Source organism: Vipera berus, assembly GCF_964194415.1.
Source record: "Vipera berus genome assembly, chromosome: 2".
Classification (NCBI taxonomy): domain Eukaryota; kingdom Metazoa; phylum Chordata; class Lepidosauria; order Squamata; family Viperidae; genus Vipera; species Vipera berus.
In genome coordinates this window covers 53,308,480-53,328,686 of record NC_138203.1, presented here as the reverse complement: position 1 = coordinate 53,328,686, position 20,207 = coordinate 53,308,480, and the positions used below count along the sequence as shown (strand labels likewise).

The 20,207-nt window shown below is 37.2% G+C and overlaps 1 protein-coding gene across 3 annotated transcripts in view; it reads right to left on the bottom strand.

Moving 5' to 3' along the window:
• Nucleotides 1-20,207, bottom strand: part of DMXL1 (Dmx like 1) — a 92,658-nt gene that overhangs the window by 30,547 nt on the left and 41,904 nt on the right. For 2 of the 3 annotated variants that reach the window (XM_081320280.1, XM_081320281.1), the window contains exons 21-28: nucleotides 19,081-19,178; nucleotides 17,397-17,562; nucleotides 16,180-16,432; nucleotides 14,514-15,583; nucleotides 13,721-13,912; nucleotides 13,434-13,510; nucleotides 8,806-8,933; nucleotides 5,376-5,624 (exon numbers count right to left, since the gene is read on the bottom strand). In XM_081320280.1, the coding sequence (XP_081176406.1) occupies nucleotides 5,376-5,624; nucleotides 8,806-8,933; nucleotides 13,434-13,510; nucleotides 13,721-13,912; nucleotides 14,514-15,583; nucleotides 16,180-16,432; nucleotides 17,397-17,562; nucleotides 19,081-19,178 (2,233 nt within the window). The remainder of the gene's footprint in view (nucleotides 1-5,375; nucleotides 5,625-8,805; nucleotides 8,934-13,433; nucleotides 13,511-13,720; nucleotides 13,913-14,513; nucleotides 15,584-16,179; nucleotides 16,433-17,396; nucleotides 17,563-19,080; nucleotides 19,179-20,207) is intronic. The other variant, XM_081320282.1, reaches the window with a different exon arrangement.

The following is a 20,207-nucleotide window of genomic DNA, read 5'->3' as shown; positions in this document are numbered from 1 at the left end:
AATAAAGCTTACTCTTATGCTGAAATGGAGGCAGAAAATAAGCTGAACAAAATGTTACATGATACAGAGGCTGAAAAATATGCTTATTTCTAATTCCCATTCAACCTTCCCTATTATGAAATAAATTTGCTACTTAAGCAGGAAATATTATTAACCCATTAGTTGTACAATTACCAACAAACTTTAAACATGTTATAAAAATGAAAATCCCACTGTTTTTTTTCTTTAAAGAAATGCACTTTAGACATGGTTTACCATTTTATTTTGAAGTTACAAGAACTCAAGAACTCTTGCGGTGTAAAGGTGTGGAACGGCTTATGTTTGTCAAAGACAAAAATGTTCTATCTACAAACCCTTAAAACAAATGTTTCTTTCCAAGAATTGTGTAACTGCTTTCCATAGCAATCATATGACCATCTGAAAAGACACATTTGGTTTATGTACTTGCAGATGGGTGCTACATTTACTTGACCTGATTTTTGACTCTTGTCATTTTGAGAGAGGAAGAATTAAGGATATGAAATCACAATGTTTTGTCTTTCTAAAAGAATGACATAACCGAGAATGAAAAAAAACCTGAGTTATGGCCCCAAGCCTACAGACGTTGCTCAAGCCAATTCAATCAAATATTATTACAAATACTAAAATACATTAAAAGCATTCTGAAATGATACTGCCTTAGTAGGTAAACCCATAAACTGTATCATGTTTTGCACAAGCAGCAACATTTTGAGCATTCCACAGCTTGCAATGGAAAGTTGCAACAATCATTACAATTTGCATTCCATTAGCCATTTGAAATTCCAAACAGTTTGACCAAATTTTAGTTGAAAGCTATCACAGAACTATTTTGGTACGACATACCTTTTTTTTTTAACATACTGGGAAATAATAAAATTAAATTAAAATGTGGTTTTATATCAGCGCTTTTTTTTAAAGTAAACTACAAATTTATTCTGTAAAATGTTATTACTTGAAAGAATGGTAGATTTCCTCATGTATGCAACATTTTAAATGGATATATCTTCCCAGTTAAATATACAGCATTCATAATTGCTGATATATTGGCTTGCAGTACATGTAAATCTAAATATACTGTATCTTTCTGTAATCTGTATCATCATTTTACAAATATCCTATCACAAAATAGTAAGGTATGCAACTTATATAGAATTTATGCTAATTTATTTGCTAATAATGTATTTAAAATTTTTCATTTACATAAAAAAATAAGAAGATTTTGCCATGATATTTTCATTCTTACTACAATTTAATTCTCAGGAAATTATTTTATATAGGTTTTCAAAGGGGATGCTATAATTTAAAGGTGTTATTACATTTAAACTATTCAATGGCCTATTTTTATATGCTTATAAATTTCAAACCTGAGCTCCCTGAAATCCTATCTAATTGTTTAATGCTTTTATCACTTTAACATCAAGTTTTCTGGGCACAAAAGAGGTCTGTTTTTAGCAGTCCAATCAAATAAATTGAAGAATCCATATAATATCTAAACTAATCAAAGAACAGCTACTGATCCATAATGAATACACATTTTGTAATAAATCACTATAATGAAGTTTAATATTCATTTGTCATAGTCTGCCAGAATGAATTCGGAATATTGATTCTGTTATTCCACTTCTTCCCTACAGCATCTACTTAGAAACACCAATAATTGTTTCAATAAAGTAAGACACACTGTATATGACTTCGGCAAAATCTAAGAAGTGGTATGAAAATGCTTAAGTCTATAGCAGGGGAATAAACTTAGTAAGAAAAAAAACATTTTTGTAGATTACAGAAACTAATTTTTTTCTTCAGATTTTTTAATTCAATTTACAACTACTACAACTGATCACTCCACTTACATTTCAAACATAGAGCTACTTTGGTCTTTGACACATTAATTTTCAGAACCATGTTCCTTGTTGCATTGTACATTCTAACATGTATTGCAAATTAATTGGGGTTTTGGCCAACATAGCATAAATTGCATACTGAAATACAAACACATTCGTACTCCACCCAACACAATTCTGATCTGCACCACAAGCTTCTACATTCCTTATTTATACAACCATAATTGCATTATGCATATGTCACATATCTTTGTTTTTTTTCCTTGCACAATTCACTAAGCATTCCTATGATTCTTATGCATGCTTTACTTCTTTCACATATCATTCTTATCAAATTGAGCAAACCATTTCCAGGTCAATACGTTTTCTAACAAAACTTTACATTATTCAAGATTATTTAGATACTTTTTTGAATCATATAACATAAACTTGTTTTTATCATATATTTCTCAATTATTGTTGGAGGAGAAAAACCTAGTCTATGCTCACTGTCACCACCTGTATCTTTTCAACAAAAATTCTGTCAAACACCTTTCCAGAATTTTTGTTGAAAAGATACTTGACAAATTAATTCTTCTATAGTTTTTGCATTCATTCTTGCTACCTTTCCTTTTATACAATGCACAACAAGAGCATTCTTCTAGTCATCAAGCAGAGATGTGATCTTCACACATGTATTAAACAAGACCAAGGCCACTCGATAAACAAACCCTACATCTTTATTTTATTAACATTTCTCCAATTATCCTATTATAACTCTCATGCTGAGATCTTTCATTATTATTATTCACCACAATAGTCAACTATCACTAACCTATGAATTCCTATTTTCACATGCTCCCACAAATCAAGATAATACCAATTCAAACTTTCTGAGATATATTTAGCTCTTTATTTTAATCAAATCCATTCCAAAAGACCAGGCCACTTTTCTTCAGATCATTAAATTCTTTTCATTTCTTGTATTCACAACTGCATAAACTTTGTTTTAGTTCATTCATTATATTCTTTGTCATTTATTCCACCTATATTCCAAATAATGATATTCTACATGCTCTGATCATCACTAGATGGGCTCATCAGCATTGATACTTATGGTCCATATGGATTAAGTTAACTGAGGTTTTTATGTGATGTCTTTTAGTAAGATGGAATAGGAATGATGTACATTAGATTACCAGCCTTAGTCATACATGTGTCACATCAGCATTCCGTGCTACTAGTAAAGGTGGTAGCTTTTGGCAGACTTAGGCCAGTATTTTATGAAAGCAATGAAATGTCTGTGTCAACTGATTACCATACAACCAGAATGCTAATCCATTATCAATCCAGATGATATCCCTAAATAATTGGGATTAGGTTTCATATCAAATAAAGTCTGTAGTAATATCAGCTTTCTCCAAAGCTGAAATTTTGGAGAAGATAGTGCATTTTAATTTGGTGATTTCTTCTCTTTAGCACCCTAAAACTCAACACTTCTGTATCTTGGGCATCTTTAAAAAGTCTGTCTTTTTAGGCCAACCATACCTAGTTAGTTATATTTTAACTACATAAATATTTCAAAAAAACAAGTAATCAATAGAAGTATATTTCTATCTATTCTTTCTTTTGCTTTTCTTTCCTTTCCTCTTCTCTCTCTCTCTCTCTCTCTCTCTCTCTCTCTTTCCACACACTATACTATTTTTACTTTAGTAAAAACATTCAACACAAAATTATAGAGCCTATTACAGAATAATATCTCCCAAGATCTCTTGGTGTCAAGACTTGCTAATTACAAATCTAATTATTAATTCAGTCAAAATAAAATCAGTTGTATAAGCCTATCATTTGGAAATACCAAGTTATACCTTTCTATTATTTGCTAGCCTACACTAATTTTCAATTAATAAATGCTTTTTCATTAAAAAATTACAGATATTGCTAAGCTAACAAAAATTCATAGCCACATGCATACAGTCATGTGACACAAACAAGCAGCTTGATGGACAAAAATATATTGGAATATTTCTGATAATTGCAAGTCATGGTCTTCTTTCACTATTAAAGATAATTTGGTATGAAAATAACCAACTACATGATTTGTAATTGTTGAAATTTTGGTTAATTTTTCTGACATAATAAATCACAATTAAATCAGAGATCATGACTTACAAACAGATTGCTTTTGCTCAATTACAGTACTTTTTTATGCAAGGTCACATCACATATCAACACTAGATTCAAATGCCTAGAACTGAAGCTAGTATCTTGCCTGCAAGTTTGGTAGGACTATGAGTACTGATGGTTGTTAGAGATTTGGTAAACCCCACGCATTCCATAGAAAATACTACTACCTGATGTGGGCTAGGCAAAGAGAAGTGCCTACCTGCCAAAGAGAGAAAACATAAGACTACGCTTAGATAGAATATTGCTGTCATACATATTAGAAAACAAACTTTTCAACATTTCTAAAAATGTTCGGCTGGTATGTGGTCAACATTACAAAGTTACAGACATTAAATGATTTTGATTTTCCAAACAGAACCTGTTTAAAATTTATTTAGGGCCCTTTATTTATGCATTATATGTTCATAAGCAACTATTTTACTTATATTAAAATTATGAATAGATTATTTACCACTGCACTAAATTCCTGAATATAAGAAAGTGTATTTCCCTAAGTAGGCATGCATTAAAAGTGAAGAGTTATATATTTTTTTTGACAATGGGAATATTATACCTCATATTAAGCCATATGCACAAATAGAAAACATCCTGAATTGGAATTTGATCTTTCACTCTTTTACTTGTAAGTTCTTTTCACAAAATTCTAATACTATCATTGCCAAAGAAGCCAGCAACAAGTAGCATAACTTACTGCCAACTTGTTTAATCAAGATTTTTTTCCCACATTTATTTTCTTGTTCAAAAGGAATAAATCAACAATTTAATAAAGTGAAACCAAATTCTGATTTATTTTTTCCATTAAATTGGAAGGAAGAGATGGATGTGCAAAATACAAAAGTTCAATTTTTATATAACATTATTTATTCTCATGTATGTAATGATAGTTAAGATTTAGTGTTATATAGGAATTCTGTCACTGCACGGTAACATTAAAAAAGAAGTCCCTATGGATTTTTCTCCGCTAGTCATTGGTGAGTACAGGGGGTGGTGCCCATCTCCCTTTCAGGGCCATTGAGCCAGCACTGTCCGAAGACATTTCTGTGGTCCTGTGGCAACCATGATGTCACAGAGTGCTGTTAACTTCCCACTGAAGTGGTACCTATTTATTTACTTGCATTTGCATGCTTTCGAGCTGCTAGGTTGGCAGGCGCTGGGGCAAGGAGGGAAGTTCACCCTATTATGTGGCACAAGAGTCTTGAACCTGGGCTGCTGTCTTTCCAGCCAACAAGTCCAGTGTCTTAACTGCTGAGCCACAACGCCATCCTGGTAACATATTCAGTATAAAAACTAGAAAGAAACTAAGTTCAGTAAATATTTACATAAAGAAAAAATATGGAATGTACTAACCCATCTTGGTTGTTTCTTGAATTGGTCCTTTCCTGGGAATCTTTGCACCACCACCGAAGACAGCAAACCACATTTTGTCATTAAGGGGATGGGCCACAATCCTGAATAATTCATTGCTGGAATGTGTGGCTAGACCATGAATGAAGAGACTAAGGTAGACTGCCGTAAGAATTTCACAGAGCAAAACTGTGATTCCAGACTGAGCTTCTTCTCCAGCTTGATTCAATAATTGTATTAAATCCATTATTCCTGGATAGACAGGAAATGCCATATTATTATTATTATTATTATTATTATTATTATTATTATTATTATTATTATTATTATTATTATTATTATTATTATTATTATTATTTAAACTTATATACCGCCCTTCTCCCGCAGGACCCAGGGCGGTTCACAAGGCAATTAAGGCATCACAATACAAAAATTAATAACAATTAAAATAGATTAAATTATCCTTAATTAAAATCTAAAACCCCTATAACTCTAATTAAAAACCCAATTACAATAAGTTAAAAAGTTAAAAAATCCTCAGTCCTGGCTGGAAAGCTCAAAGAGCCAGGTCTTCAGGTCCCGGCGGAACAAACGAAAATCAGGGTGATAAATCACATAAAAAGAAAGACAAGAGAAACCATTTGCAATTATCTCAAGGAACTCTAAAGAACTATAAGGAGACATTGATAATGTTAGAGTAAGATTTTTAGGCTGATTCTTTGATGAATCCTGAAGTGAAAACTACAATCAAATCTAAATCAATGGGAATGAGTGGTCTAGAATCTGTTGAAGAAAATATATTTAACGTAATAGTCCCATTCCCCAAAATATTTCTTCACAAATGAAAATGAATTCTTGTAGTTCTAAACCAATATACTGTAATAAAGCAGTTATGCTATAAATAATGCAAAGACATGAAGAGTCAATTAGAGCAGGGCTTTTCAACCTTTTCACCCATTGTACCACTTTTAGGATATGGCAACATCCGAGTACCACAAGTCGCCTAGCAAGATGTCAAAAAAAAAAGGAAAAAAAGTGATGAAGTACAGTAGTCCTCGACTTACAACAGTTCACTTAGTGACTGTTTGAAGTTACAATGGCATTGAAAAAATTGCCCCCCAAGCCACAGCCGAGCAAGATACCTGCTTGCCCACCCGGCGATGCTCTTCCTCCTGTCCGAGGTTTTCATTGTTGTGAGCATTTCTGTTGAGGATTGGCAGCAGGGGTGGGGTGGGGGGTGTTTGGTTTTTATTCCCCCCCTCTGCTGGCTGGTTGCAGCAGGTTTTGGTCACTTCACATGACCCTGTGACACTGTGACCATCATAAATATGAATCAGTTGCCAAGCATTTGAATGTAAATCACAAGACCCTGGAGATGCTGCAACATTCCAGCTGATCAGCGCTTCTTCTGGGCTCAGTAGAAGTGCCAGGATCAATGCTGCTTTCCAGATGATTGGTGCTTCTTCAGGGCTCAGCAGAAGCACCAGGATCAGTGCTGAGCTCCAGATGAAGCTTGGTGTTGATCCTGGTGCTTCCGCTGAGCCCTGACAGCCCTGCAGCTCCATCTCTCGCTCAGGCTTCTGCGGTGCTTCCACTGGTTCAGCTCATTCCCCTCCCCCACTACATTTCTCGGATGGTTGCATACCACCTGCCAGGTGCCAATGTACTACAGGTGGTACCCGTACCATTGGTTGAAAAGCCCTGAATTAGAGATGGGTACCTTCACATTTTTATTACATATTAAATCAGAGATTGAATCATGTTGTCTGGGAACATCTATATTACAATTTTAAACTTTGTACTTATGTACTTTATATCACCCATATTTCTATCTTGGTTATGAATTTTAGTTTACATTCAACAAAAATTGTTAATAAATTTTGGAGTTGCTTTAAATCATGATTAACCTTGTGAAAAGTGAAATGGGGATAAAAATACATGTACACATACATAAATATGTGTTTTGCCACCTTGGAAAACCTGCCATTCAGCAATTGCCAGGAGATTCTATGTGCATAAAGAAATTAAGACTCAGAGTGACAGAATTAAGAAATTAGTACTGTAAAATCCCAACAATGTAATATTAGTTTCAACTGGTATACTTTAAGTCATAACTAATATCAAATAAGACTCGAGAGTGGTGGTGACCAACTTATTTGGTGGTGACATCAGGAATAAAGTTGGCCAATAAGAAACAGGACCTTATGCCTACCTATATCACTAAGAAATAAACACATTTATAAAAAAATATTCATTTCAACCATTTCTCAATCTTGGCAACTGCAAATGTATTAACTAACCTCCAGAATTCGAGACAATATGACCATTACTGAGAATTCTGGAAGTCAAAATCCACAACTCTGGAAGTCATACCAAGATTAAAGAACCACAGGGTAGGTGGGAAAAGAGGATTCCCTGGAGATTCAAAGATATGTTTCCAGGTTTCTTATAAACACTCTGAGCATTCTTTACACTCTTTCCCAAACAGAGAAACATACCATGCTATGTGTTGAACTTCTTTAAGTTATTGCTTTTTTCTCTACAGAGAATAAATTATTTCTTGATTTAAATTTATATGGCTTCTGCAATAGTTGGAGTTTTTGTTTTTCTTTCTGAAATATCCTTTATTATGATTTAACAATTTTTATTAATCATTTTATTATGACTTATGCTTTATTTTGAACTACAAAATTCTATACCTTAAGTTCTCTTTTTAAAATCATTTGCTTTATTACTGACTTTTTTAGTATTATTTAAGATTAAAAAATTGACCTGATATGCCTACAACAATGTCAAAGGAAATGGATGAAATAACCCAACTTTCATTGATTTAGATATGTAACTATTGTTGTGTAACCAAGAACAAAATCATGATTACAGGTTCATATTAAAAGCTTTGCACCAGAATTCATCTTCTAGTTCTGAAGAACACAGTAAGTTAAACTAAAATATCTCTTTGTATTTCATATGAATATGGTCATGGGCCGCATTCATAGTGAATACTAAAGTCAAGAGGGTTATTCCCCCCACAATTATTCATGAACCAGGGCAGAGTAATTTTGTTAACTTGGTGAATCTGGTTAAACTAAATGAGAACAGGCCTGGTTTAGATAAATTAATTTGAATAAAATTAAATTTAACTATACACCCCAAAATAGCTAAACAAGTAGATTAAAAGCAATCACATTATGCCTTATATTTATCTTTGAATTAGGAATTAATTATTACAGACCATTAATCACCATGAGGTTATCTAATACTGTATTCAATCTAAAATGGAAGAAAAAATTACTAATAGCCAGAGGGTCATACCAGAAGAAGAAACAGGAAAGGAAACTATTCTAAATGTACTGTTGTAACACAGAACAATATACTGTACTTCAAAGAAGCCAGGCAGTTCAAAACTCCATGAAGAAAATTAAATGTTGATTACCTGGCCACTGAGCTGGTGTAGTATTTGGTGTTACTGTTTCATCTGAGCTTGCTGTTCTTAGAGAATGCCGATGAGAGAGCAGCAATGTCTGATAAATCATTCCAGTGAACTGGTTTGCTTGCAATAAACTATTTAAAAAAAGTTGTAAAAAATAGTATTAATTATGGATTTTTAGGTATTTTGCTTGACTATAATGGTGAATCACATTTTACTTAGCTTAACCCGCCCTGAACTCTTTATAAAGGACTTGTGTGGGGAGGGCTGGTTTGCTGAAAGCAACCGCTCAGATAGTGTTTCAAAGCTCCGGTATCTTGGTTCGTGTTTTGTTTGTTTTTGTAATAAATTTGGCAGACGTATTCCAGCCTCTTGCCGTCTGTAAAGGGGTTGCCTTTTCTGCAAGGCTGGTAGCAGGCTGGTACAGAACAGGAAACAACTAGCACGCATGGGCGGGGGAACCTTTACCTTTACCTTTTTTCCCTCGTTTTGTGTTTTTATTTACTTCTGCCCACTACATTCTGCAGAGATTGAATGGTTTCTTGGGTTATTGACCTAAACTTTGCAGATTTGTTATTTTAGTAATAACTTATTATAACACCTACAGCAATGGTAGCAAGCCTATGGCACGCGTGCCAGAGGTGGCACTCAGAGCCCTCTCTGTGGGCATGCACGCCGCCAGCAGCTCGTGCACGTCCATTAGGCCACCACGGTGGCCCGAGGTGTGGCCAAGGTGCGTCGGGTGCGTGAGAGGAACAGGCTCCATGCGCGGGGCAGGGGCAAGATCTGCGAGGGGCCCAAGATGACCAGCAACGACCTGCTCTCCAACCGCAAGCAAAAACAGGTGGGACAGAGTAGGCTCATCCGGCGGTCTACATCACGTGCCTTCCCCTTCCCTATAAGAGCCTTGGTGGAGCAGTGGGCTAATGCCTCCTTAAGTAACACCAGCTGCCTGCAATTAGTGCAGGTTTGCGTCCCACCAGGCTCAAGGTTGACTCAGCCTTCCATCCTTCCGAGGTAGGTAAAATGAGGACCCAGATTATTGGGGGCAATAAGCTGACTTTGTAATAATGCCGCTTGGGGGTGTGTGTGAAAGCCCTAATAAGCAGGCATATACATAGAATGAAGGCTACTGCTAAGCTTGTAAGCCGCCCTGAGTCTTCGGAGAAGGGCGGGATATAAATGGAATTAAAATAAATAAATAAATAAATAAATTTTATACATATTCTAATCAAGGGTGTTACTAAAGAGCTACATTTTTGCATTGTGATCTATTATTAGGCGACCTGCTATTTAAAGTCAGCTTCAAAATGAGATTGATTACTGAATACATTAGTGATTTACAACTATTACTAAGATCAGGTAAGCTTAACATTCAGTAACATAAAGTATCTGACTTAATTTTTGGACTTCCTTGCTTCTTCTTCACTTTTGTGGAAAAAGATAGCATTAGAAATAGTCATGTAGAAATAGGATTATGGATGGTTCTACAGCAAAGGTTCCCAACCTTTCGGGCACCAGGGACTGGTGCAATGGAGAAAGGAGAATATTGATTCCCAAACTATAGAAATGTAATCTGGAGATGAAGATATAGGCGGCAATAATGGTAATAATATTTAATGAATATCATATCATAAATTAACTATAGCACTGTTGAATTACACCTTTTCTTATATTGAGGTCGTAGTATTTTAGATTATGAGAGAATAATTAACCCCATTTTTGAAGAACACAGGTAGTTCTCAACTTATGACCACAATTGAGCCCAAAAGATATGTTACTAAGTGAGACATGTGTTAAATAAGTTTTGTCCCATTTTACGACTTTTCATGCCATGACTTTTCTTTGTTAAGTGAATCATTAAGGTTTTTAATTTAGTAACCCAGTTGTTAAATGAATCTAGCTTCCACACTGATATTGCTTGTCAGGGGTTGCAAAAGATGATCACATGACCCTGAGACACAGCAATGGTGATAAATATGAACCAGTTGCCAAGCATCCGAATTTTGATCACGTGAACATTGGGATGCGGCAATGGTCATAAGTGTGAAAAATGGTCATGAGTCACTTTTTTCAGTGCTGTCGTAACTTTGAACGGTCCCTCCTGCGGCTGGTCTTCCGTTTTACCACCCCCCGCCGTGGGGATACGGAACCAATTAGATGGTACCGCCCCAGGCGCTTAATGGACCCCGATGGGTTCCAGGCAGCGCTGGGATCCCCACCTGCCTCCGTCGCTCACAACTCGGCGGATGCCTTAGTGGAAGCCTGGGAAAGGGCAGCCACTGAGGCACTGGACCGAGTTGTACCCTTGCGGCCCCTGACCCGGTGCAGATCCCAACGAGCTCCATGGTTCTCCGCGGAGCTCCGGGAGATGAAGCGTCGGAAACGGGGCCTAGAGAGCTGCTGGAGGTCCAGCCGATCCGAATCCGACCGATTGCGGTTAAGAACCTATATTAGGTCTTATCTCGCTGCGATGAGGGTGGCGAGGTGTAATTACTTCTCCACCCTCATCGCGTCCGCAGATAATCGCCCGGCCGCCCTGTTTAGGGTGACTCGCTCACTTCTTAATCAGGAGGTGAGGGGGGATCCCTTACAGGGTCGTGCCGAGGAGTTTGGTCAGCATCTGTCGGATAAAATCGCTCGGATTCGGACCGGTTTGGACTCCAGCTGGGCAGAGTCTGACGATCAGGACACGGGCGGTCTTGTCAATGTTATCTGGGAGGAGTTTGATTCTGTGACCCCTGATGAAGTGGACAGGATTATGGGGAGGCTGAGCTCCACCACATGTTTATTGGACCCGTGCCCTTCCTGGCTGGTTTATGCAGCTAGGGAGAGGACACGAGGCTGGTTCCAGGCGGTGATATCTGCTTCTTTGAGTGAGGGTAATTTCCCCACCGTCTTGAAGGAGGCGGTGGTGAGACCCCTCCTCAAGAAGCCTGCCTTGGACCCAGCTGTGTTGAACAACTTTCGTCCAGTCTCCAACCTTCGCTTTCTTGCGAAGGTTGTTGAGAGTGTGGTGGCGCATCAGCTCCCTCTGGTCCTGGATGAAGCGGATTATCTGGATCCGTACCAATCGGGTTTCAGGCCCGGGTACAGCACGGAGACGGCATTGGTCGCTCTGGTGAATGATCTCTTAAGGGCTCGGGATAGGGGATGTTCCTCTGTCCTAGTCCTATTAGACCTCTCAGCGGCTTTCGATACCATCGACCATGGTATCCTGCTGCGGCGTCTCAGGGGATTGGGAGTGGGAGGCACAGTTCTTCGGTGGTTCTCCTCCTATCTCCTGGGACGTTCGCAGTCGGTGTTGGCAGGGGGGCAGAGATCGGCCCCTAGGTCTCTCGTTTGTGGAGTTCCTCAGGGGTCGGTTCTCTCGCCTCTCCTGTTCAACATCTACATGAAACCGCTGGGTGAGATCATTCGTGGTTTTGGAGTTGGGTATCATCAATATGCTGATGATACCCAACTTTTTATTTCTACCCCAAACCACCCCAGTGATGCCCTCGCTGTGATGTCCCGTTGCCTGGAGGCGGTTCGGGTCTGGATGGGGAGGAACAGACTTCAACTCAACCCGGACAAGACTGAGTGGCTGTACATTCCGGCATCCCGGGACATTCAAAATGTTCCATCCCTTTCTATGGGGGGTGAGCTGTTACCCCCCGTGGATAGGGCTCGCAACTTGGGAGTCCTCCTAGATTCACGACTTACCTTGGAAGATCATGTAGCAGCTGTGACTAGGGGGGCTTTCGCCCAGGTTCGCCTGGTGCGCCAGTTGCGGCCCTATCTGGACCGGGATGCCCTGTGTACGGTCACTCATGCGCTCGTGACCTCTCGCCTTGACTACTGTAATGCTCTCTACATGGGGCTTCCCTTGAAGACCACTCGGAGGCTCCAACTGGTACAGAATGCGGCCGCGAGAGTTGTCTTGGGAGTTTCCCGGTACTCCCATGTTACACCTTTGCTCCGCGAGCTACATTGGTTACCAGTTGTCTTCCGGGTGAGGTTCAAGGTCTTAGTGATGGTTTTTAAGTCCCTACATGGCATGGGTCCGGAATACCTCGGGGACCACCTGCTGCCGGCGTCAACTCCCCTCCGCCCTGTGCGTTCCCACAGAGAGGGCCTCCTCGGGGTGCCTCCAGTCAGAGAATGCCGGCTGGTGGCCCCTAGGGGGAGGGCCTTCTCTGTGGGCGCCCCGGCTTTGTGGAATCAACTGCCGGTGGAGCTCCGGATGGCACCGGATCTCCGCTCCTTCCGGCGCGGGTTAAAGACCCACCTGTTTGAACAAGCTGGCCTGGCCTGATGGGGAGTTAATTTGGGTTTTAAATATTTGTATATTTTATTGTTTTATCTTGGGCATTAATTTAATTCTATTTTAACTTTTGTAGTTTTGTATTTTTATCATATGCCCTGTTCACCGCCCTGAGTCCCTCGGGAGAAGGGCGGTATAAAAATTTAATAAAACTGAAACTGAAACTAAATGAACGTAAGTCGAGTACTACCTGTACAAGCAAAGGTATAATAAGAGGTTAACATTTTATGCATTTTTATACCAAATTTTGATTGTACCTCACAGAAGGGAAAAATAAAAATGTTGTTCTCATTGTGTCTAAAAGCTTATTTTTGGAAAAAAAAATTACCTGCAGTTATGACCCCCACAGAGAGACTGGTATATGCAAGCTGATAAAGATGCTGCTAATGTGTGCATTACCTGTATCTGGAAGAAACACATATTTCAGACAAAATTATTCAGATGATCTTGAATCCTTTGTTTTCATTTTACTTGCTCAAGAAAGTTATTCATTTAAGCATAAAATAAACAACTCCCAATATACATATAAATATTAATATGGCCATCATTATAGTAATTAACGTAATTTTTTTGGAAAAAAATTCAGTAAAAGACTGGCAAATTATAAATACTTGCCTGATTATTCTGTACATCTGGATGGGGTGGAGAGTCAAGAGAAATGATAGCATGTAGTATATCATGTGTCAGGTTACTAAGATGCAATAATGGATTGGCCACCACCGTTTTGGCACTTGCGGTACAGGCAAAAAGAAGAGGTATTGCACTCTGCTCAGATACAATATTACTATACGATTGCTCTGAAAATTCCTTTATAAATAGGATGGAAAATAAAGAGTATAATTTGATTTTCAAATTTCTTACAAAGATGAGTTTGCTTCTATACCCACACATACACATTGACACAATGTTAATTGGAATAATTATTCTCCTTTCTCACCCAGAAACACCACTAAAGGTGGAAGAAAACAAGGAACCCAGGTTTTTTTGTGGGGAAATGTTTGTTTAAATTGCAATAAAGTCTAGAAACAATACTATTGGTCCAGTGACTAACAGGCAGCATAACTTTGATTTTTCTAGGCCAAGGTTTCAATAGCTGCTCTACTAAGGTTCTTTTTAAAAAAAACCTTCCACTTCAATTTCCATTTTTAGAAAACTGGAACTTCAAACACTAGAAGCATGAACCTAAAAACTTTTTATAGAGAAAAGGTTATCTGGAATTTACTGGTTTTTCTCTGAATTTTTTTTAATAAAGATATACTTCAAAAAATCAAGCATCCTAGGTGTAGGGCCAGAAATATATATCAAATTGGTATAAGCTAAAAATAATTTGGTAGTAATTTATTTCAATTATTATGTATTAATATTTAAGGCCAAGCCCAATCAATCAGAAAAAAACCCCTCCATTTACCTGTTGGGATTCTTGCAGAAGCAAAATCAGTTCCATTCGTACAGATGCCAAGCCTCCACCATGAGACCCATGGAGGATGCAGTAACTAAGAAACATTCGCAAAAGTGACTGGTATTTTATAAGCCAGTGTCTTCTTTGAATATTTTCTTTTAGTTGTATATCTGACAGGTCTTCAGTTCTTTCATTTAAGGAATTTTCACCAATTATTGGGATAATTTCTGTCTGAGAATCATCTGCTTCAATATTGTATTCACATGTCTTCTGAAGGGCTACCACCTCCCTTTCAAGCCAATTATACAGCTGGTATCTTAATTTTCCACCATCTACTTCATAGCCAGTGGATAATGTTCGAAGTTCCTCTGTAAGAATCTTCAGGCATGCCCTAAATTTCAGTTGTACACAAATGATGTCTTCTGATGAAGCTAAGACATCATTTTCACCTCCTGAACTGTAGGTTTCAGTGCAGCTAGAAGTAACTTCATTTGTTTTTTCACCTGCTATCTTCTGCAAAGGTTTCATTACAAGGCAAGAATCCTCACTTTCCTCATCTTTGTCACTGTCCCATTTTAATTTCAACGGGTCATCTTGGAAGACTGAAGCTGGCTGACTCCAATCAAACAAAGCATCAGAATTTGAAGGTTTGTCTGATGAAACATCTGATAATGGCCCTAAACCATTTAGTACTGGTTCTGACCTGTCAGTACTGAAAAACTGGTCATCTTTTGATTCTAGCGGCATTGGAGAAGAGGGTGTACATTCTTTACTAGTGTTCCTTAAACTAAATGTTCTTCTTAAACACTTTGATTTTTTGACCACTTTAGGCATCTTCGATAATACTTCTAAAGCCAACATGGGACATCCAGATTTCAAATGAGTATATGCTGCAGTAAAAAATAATTTTCTTTCCTCTAAATTGATTTCATCTGCAAGCCCATTTTCTCCTGTTACACATATCCTTGTGGAAGATAATTCAGAAGACCCAAAATGGCGTCTCAGCAATAGAGGATGCGTCCTTAGATAATTATAAAAATTAAATACCGAAGGACTACAGTTTGAGAAGCTCCCTTCATCTATAAAGATATCACATGAAAGAATAATGAAAAACTTATTTTCTAAAAGAAATAAATCAGATATTGTCTTGCTGTCAATATTATGACACAACATTTATACCCTAAGGCAACACAGATTCCCCTTGTATTGTAAGAACACACAAAAAAGTCTAATCATCTTGTTCAATATATCTACTCTGCTTCTTAACATGACAAAATGATTTATCATGAAACATTTAAGTCTTTTCCCTATATTTCTTATATTTTATTCCATCTCAGTATGATTCCTTAACATTAATTGTTGTAACAATCACAGAAAGCTTCAAGATGATGTTTTGGGATAACATTGTGACGTAATAAAAACAAACTTCAGCTAATAAGAGAAATCAGCACTTACAATGTTTTATGCTTCAAGTAGTATGCTTTGTTTAAATGACACTTAATCATTTCAAAATCACCATTAGTTGGTTGGGAGGCCACAGTTCCTCACCATACATGAGAACCACCCAGGACAATATGTTCAATATTACATACTACTAGAAGAGTTTATTTAACATTTTAAAGCTAAATATAACATGCACATATTCCAAAGGTAAATTTAAATTGCCTCAGCTTACCTTCATCATTCAAAGTGGGATGGTTTAAAAGAGTATCAAGAGCATGACCGTATTTTTCCAAAATCCAATAAGCCATACTTCGGAGAAAAGGATCAAAATGTGGTTTTGATAGACTTTCAGTGGAATGAGGCTTACTTCCCAGAATTCTCTTCTGAAGAATTGATTTGTAAGTACTAGATATTTCAAATTCGGATTCATATAGTCTTGCAATTACAAGAGCTAGCTGAATGTCATTTAATTTCTCTAGGCAGACCTAATTAAAACAAACAAAGGAATGTTTTTTTTAAAAAAATGATCCAATCAGAAATAAGAAACACAGGCTTATTTTTGTTCAGGATTATGTATGCAGCAATCCATATACCTCTGGAGATAATAGATAATATGGAGGCTTAACCTTCTTCTGCTGTTGTTCTGTTTTGGGGGGCCATGATACTTGTAACCTAGACATAACTTTGCATCTTCAAGGCCAAGAGCCTTCATGAATTTCTCCTACCCCCTTTCCCCCAGATTAGTGTCCCAGATATGCTTGCCTTTTCTCATAGGAAAAATGTTCAAGACCCCTATATCATTTTGGTTACCATCTGTCTTATGCACCTTTTTCCACTTTATTGTGTTGTTTTTCATATATAGCTGTGAAAAGAATACATGGGGCTTACTTAAGTAGGATGGCTCACCCTTGATTTGATTATACTCAGCCTATAGCAATAGCACTTAGACTTATATACCACTCCATAGTGCTTTACAGCACTCTCTGAGCATACTGCCCCCAACAACCTGGCTCCTCACTTTACCAACTTCAGAAGGATGGAAGACTGAGTCAACCATGATCAAACTTCAGGCTGTGGGTAGAGTTAGCCTGCAATATTGCAATACAGGGCTCCTTAGATTGCAAATTTGTCCTTTTTTCCATTCGGTATTAAAACATAGTTTAGCATTCTATAGTACTCTCAGTTCCTTTTGTTTTGTATAGACATTGGACAGGGCTATTCCTGTTTTCAATCAGTTTAAGTGTACTACCATATTTATATTCATATTTGACCGAACCATATTTAGATAATGCTAATAAGCATATAGCTGGTTCTTGTAGTCAGAGTACTGTATCTCACTGGACTTCATCCATAACATTCAAATCTGCTTGTACTATTAAATCATTGAGTGTGTGTAAAATACATGAATTGTAAATTCTTTTAATAATCTAAAAAAAACATATTACTTACCTCAATGGCATCTTTTAAGTGACCAGCCAATAAAAAAAATGCTGTAGAATGTTCAAAACGTTGCTTGCCTAGCAATGAAAAAGCATTCTTCAGTGCTGCTTTACGCCATCTGTCTTCTGTAAAATTGTTTCCAAAGAACTGCGTCATTTTAGTATCTTTTAGGGACCTGCCAATGTAATCATTTATAACTATTAAGTCAAAATGTACAGAAAAAAAGGAATAATTTATATTTATCAAATTTTTAAAATCAAGCTGCTGCTAAAATTCTACATGTGCAATTAGAAATGGCCAATATTTAACTTGGGTACTGTGCTTATGATACAATAAAAATGCTCATATGAAATGCCATGGTAAAAATAAGCCATCAGAAGATATTGAAATAAGGCACATAAAATAATGTTTTTCAAACTTTTGGTAGTTACAAACTCCTTGATAAAAGATTTTGAAGCTGGGAGGATTGCCCAGTTAAACAAAGCCCCTATATTCTGGTCCTTAAAGAGTATGGGACTTCACATTCATTTATGTCTTTCCATTCCCTTCATTTATATTCTTTTAAACCAAACTTTGATTCCAACATTTCAATCCAAATTTAAGTTTTTTATTTATCACTTGAAATTTTATGGACTCCATACCATATAACAAGTGAGTTCTTCCATAGAAACCTCTTTAATATCACTGAGGATTATTCTGTTTCTGTTTTGTACATGGTGACTCATATCTGGCTTGATAGCAGATAGTCTGTGTTTTAGTTGAGGTTCTATATCTAATCGTTTCCTTTTATTATTTTGTATTTCTATTAGTGCCACAAAAGTACAGCCTCAAGTAAAAATGTGGAAGTTGCCTGGCATCAAACCTGGATTGTCTAGCACAGGGGTCCCCAACCCCCAGTCTGTGGACCGGGCCGTGGCATACCAGCAACCTGTCTGCACAAGCAAAGCCCCATCCGTGGGATGCAGGCAGCACACAAAATCATGCCTCCTCTGGTCCAGGGAAAAACCTCTCTCTACATAACTGGTCCCTGATGTCCCAAAGGTTCGGGAACTCTGGTCTAGCAGATGAAGAGGGTGAAATTCAACTTTGCAAACGCCTCATGAAATACAGTCATATTGCAGTTAAATTTCTATCCTGTATTTCTGAACTTTGCTCAGTGTTGTTTCAAAGCAATAAAGGGAAAGCATGTAACTCACAGGGCCTGCTTAAAAACACAAAGTATGGAGTTCTTTTCTGACAGCTGTAAAACATTTGTCCACTGTTGGAAGAAGTATGTAGTTAACAGTGGCGAGCCAGCTTGGTATAATAGTTAAGGCATCAGGCTAGAAATTATTAACATGGAGGAACTATATATTTATATTATTAATTATACTGTCATATCATGTCATATTATATTATATTATTATATCCCTGAAAAGGGCCCAGCAGTGTTGATATAAATTATTTAGTAGTTCTAAGCTAACTTGAGTTCAAGAATTGAGATCCTGAAGAACTTGAAAAATGTTAGTACATAAAGAACATTAAGGAACAACCTCTCTCTCTCTCTCTCGATAGGTTTATCATCTCTCTCTCTCTCTAGTTCCTTAATGTCCTTTATGTACTACTGGAATATCTGTTACTTCTACCAAGTAGTAGTAATACAAGAAAACTAGTTGCAATATATACTGTATTAAATTCTGCTATAAAATTGTACCTGTATAGTCCCCAAATTACAGCCTTTTTTTTCATTGCAAGATAGAAAATGGCTGCATCCAGAGGGTCATTGTTTCTTTGAAACGCTGCTTTAGCGACCTGAAAGGATAATAGCAAATGCTGTGGTTACAAATGTAGTATTTTGTCATAGTTATGTTCAGAAAAATTCTGAGCAATTACTGAAATAATTTATATTTAATATACAGAAAAAAGCTAAACCAACTCTATTTATAAAACACATATGATTTTTCTTTAGAGGTGTAACCATTATTTATAAAAAGTAAATTTTATATTGTATGTGGATAAGAGATTTACTTTCTAGCAAGCCTCTCGGATTTCAGGCTTAGTATAAAATTAGAGAACGCCTTCTTTCCCTTGATCAACTGCTTGTATGAAATCTGATGCATTCCCGTGAATGCAGTTTCTGATAGCTCATAGCTACTCTGCTATTGCTTCAATAAAGGGGTGATATAAATATGAGAAAAGCAAAAGTTTGCTCTGAATACATTCATGCCTGGTAATTTTGAAACCTACCATCAGAGTTATATAAATTTATATAATTTATAGTTATAATTTTCATCTTGTCTTAAATTGATGAGGACTCCATATCTGGTCATGGGGAGCACTAACTGACCTGAAGGAGTCTAGGAATAGTTGAACATCTTACCAAAATAAATCCAATTAACATTTCTGCTGCTTAAAAAAAATAAAGCATAGTAAACATTGCAGACACTATATCCATATAAGTTAAGACAAATCATGAATGGGTTAGTTCAGGGGTGTCAAACTGCCAGCCCGCAGGCCAGATGCATCATAGCAAAACCACGCCCACCCCATTGCTAGTAATGGCAAAAAAGGTACGATACGTCGTAACACGTCACGTGACGTTGCATGTTTCAAAACCCCTGGGTTAGTTCAAAAGGTGTATGTCTATCCTTCAACTATCTAGGTGGGACATTCTAGTAAGAAATCTCAGCAGGTAGCTCTACTTTGTCCACCTTGTTTGGATTTGACTATAAGCAGGTGACACCTTGTTTTTACTTGTAAAGGAAATCATTTGGGGATGTAGATTGGAATTTTGGAACAAACAGTGCAATTTTTTCTGTAGGAAAAAATATGGCTGTGTGC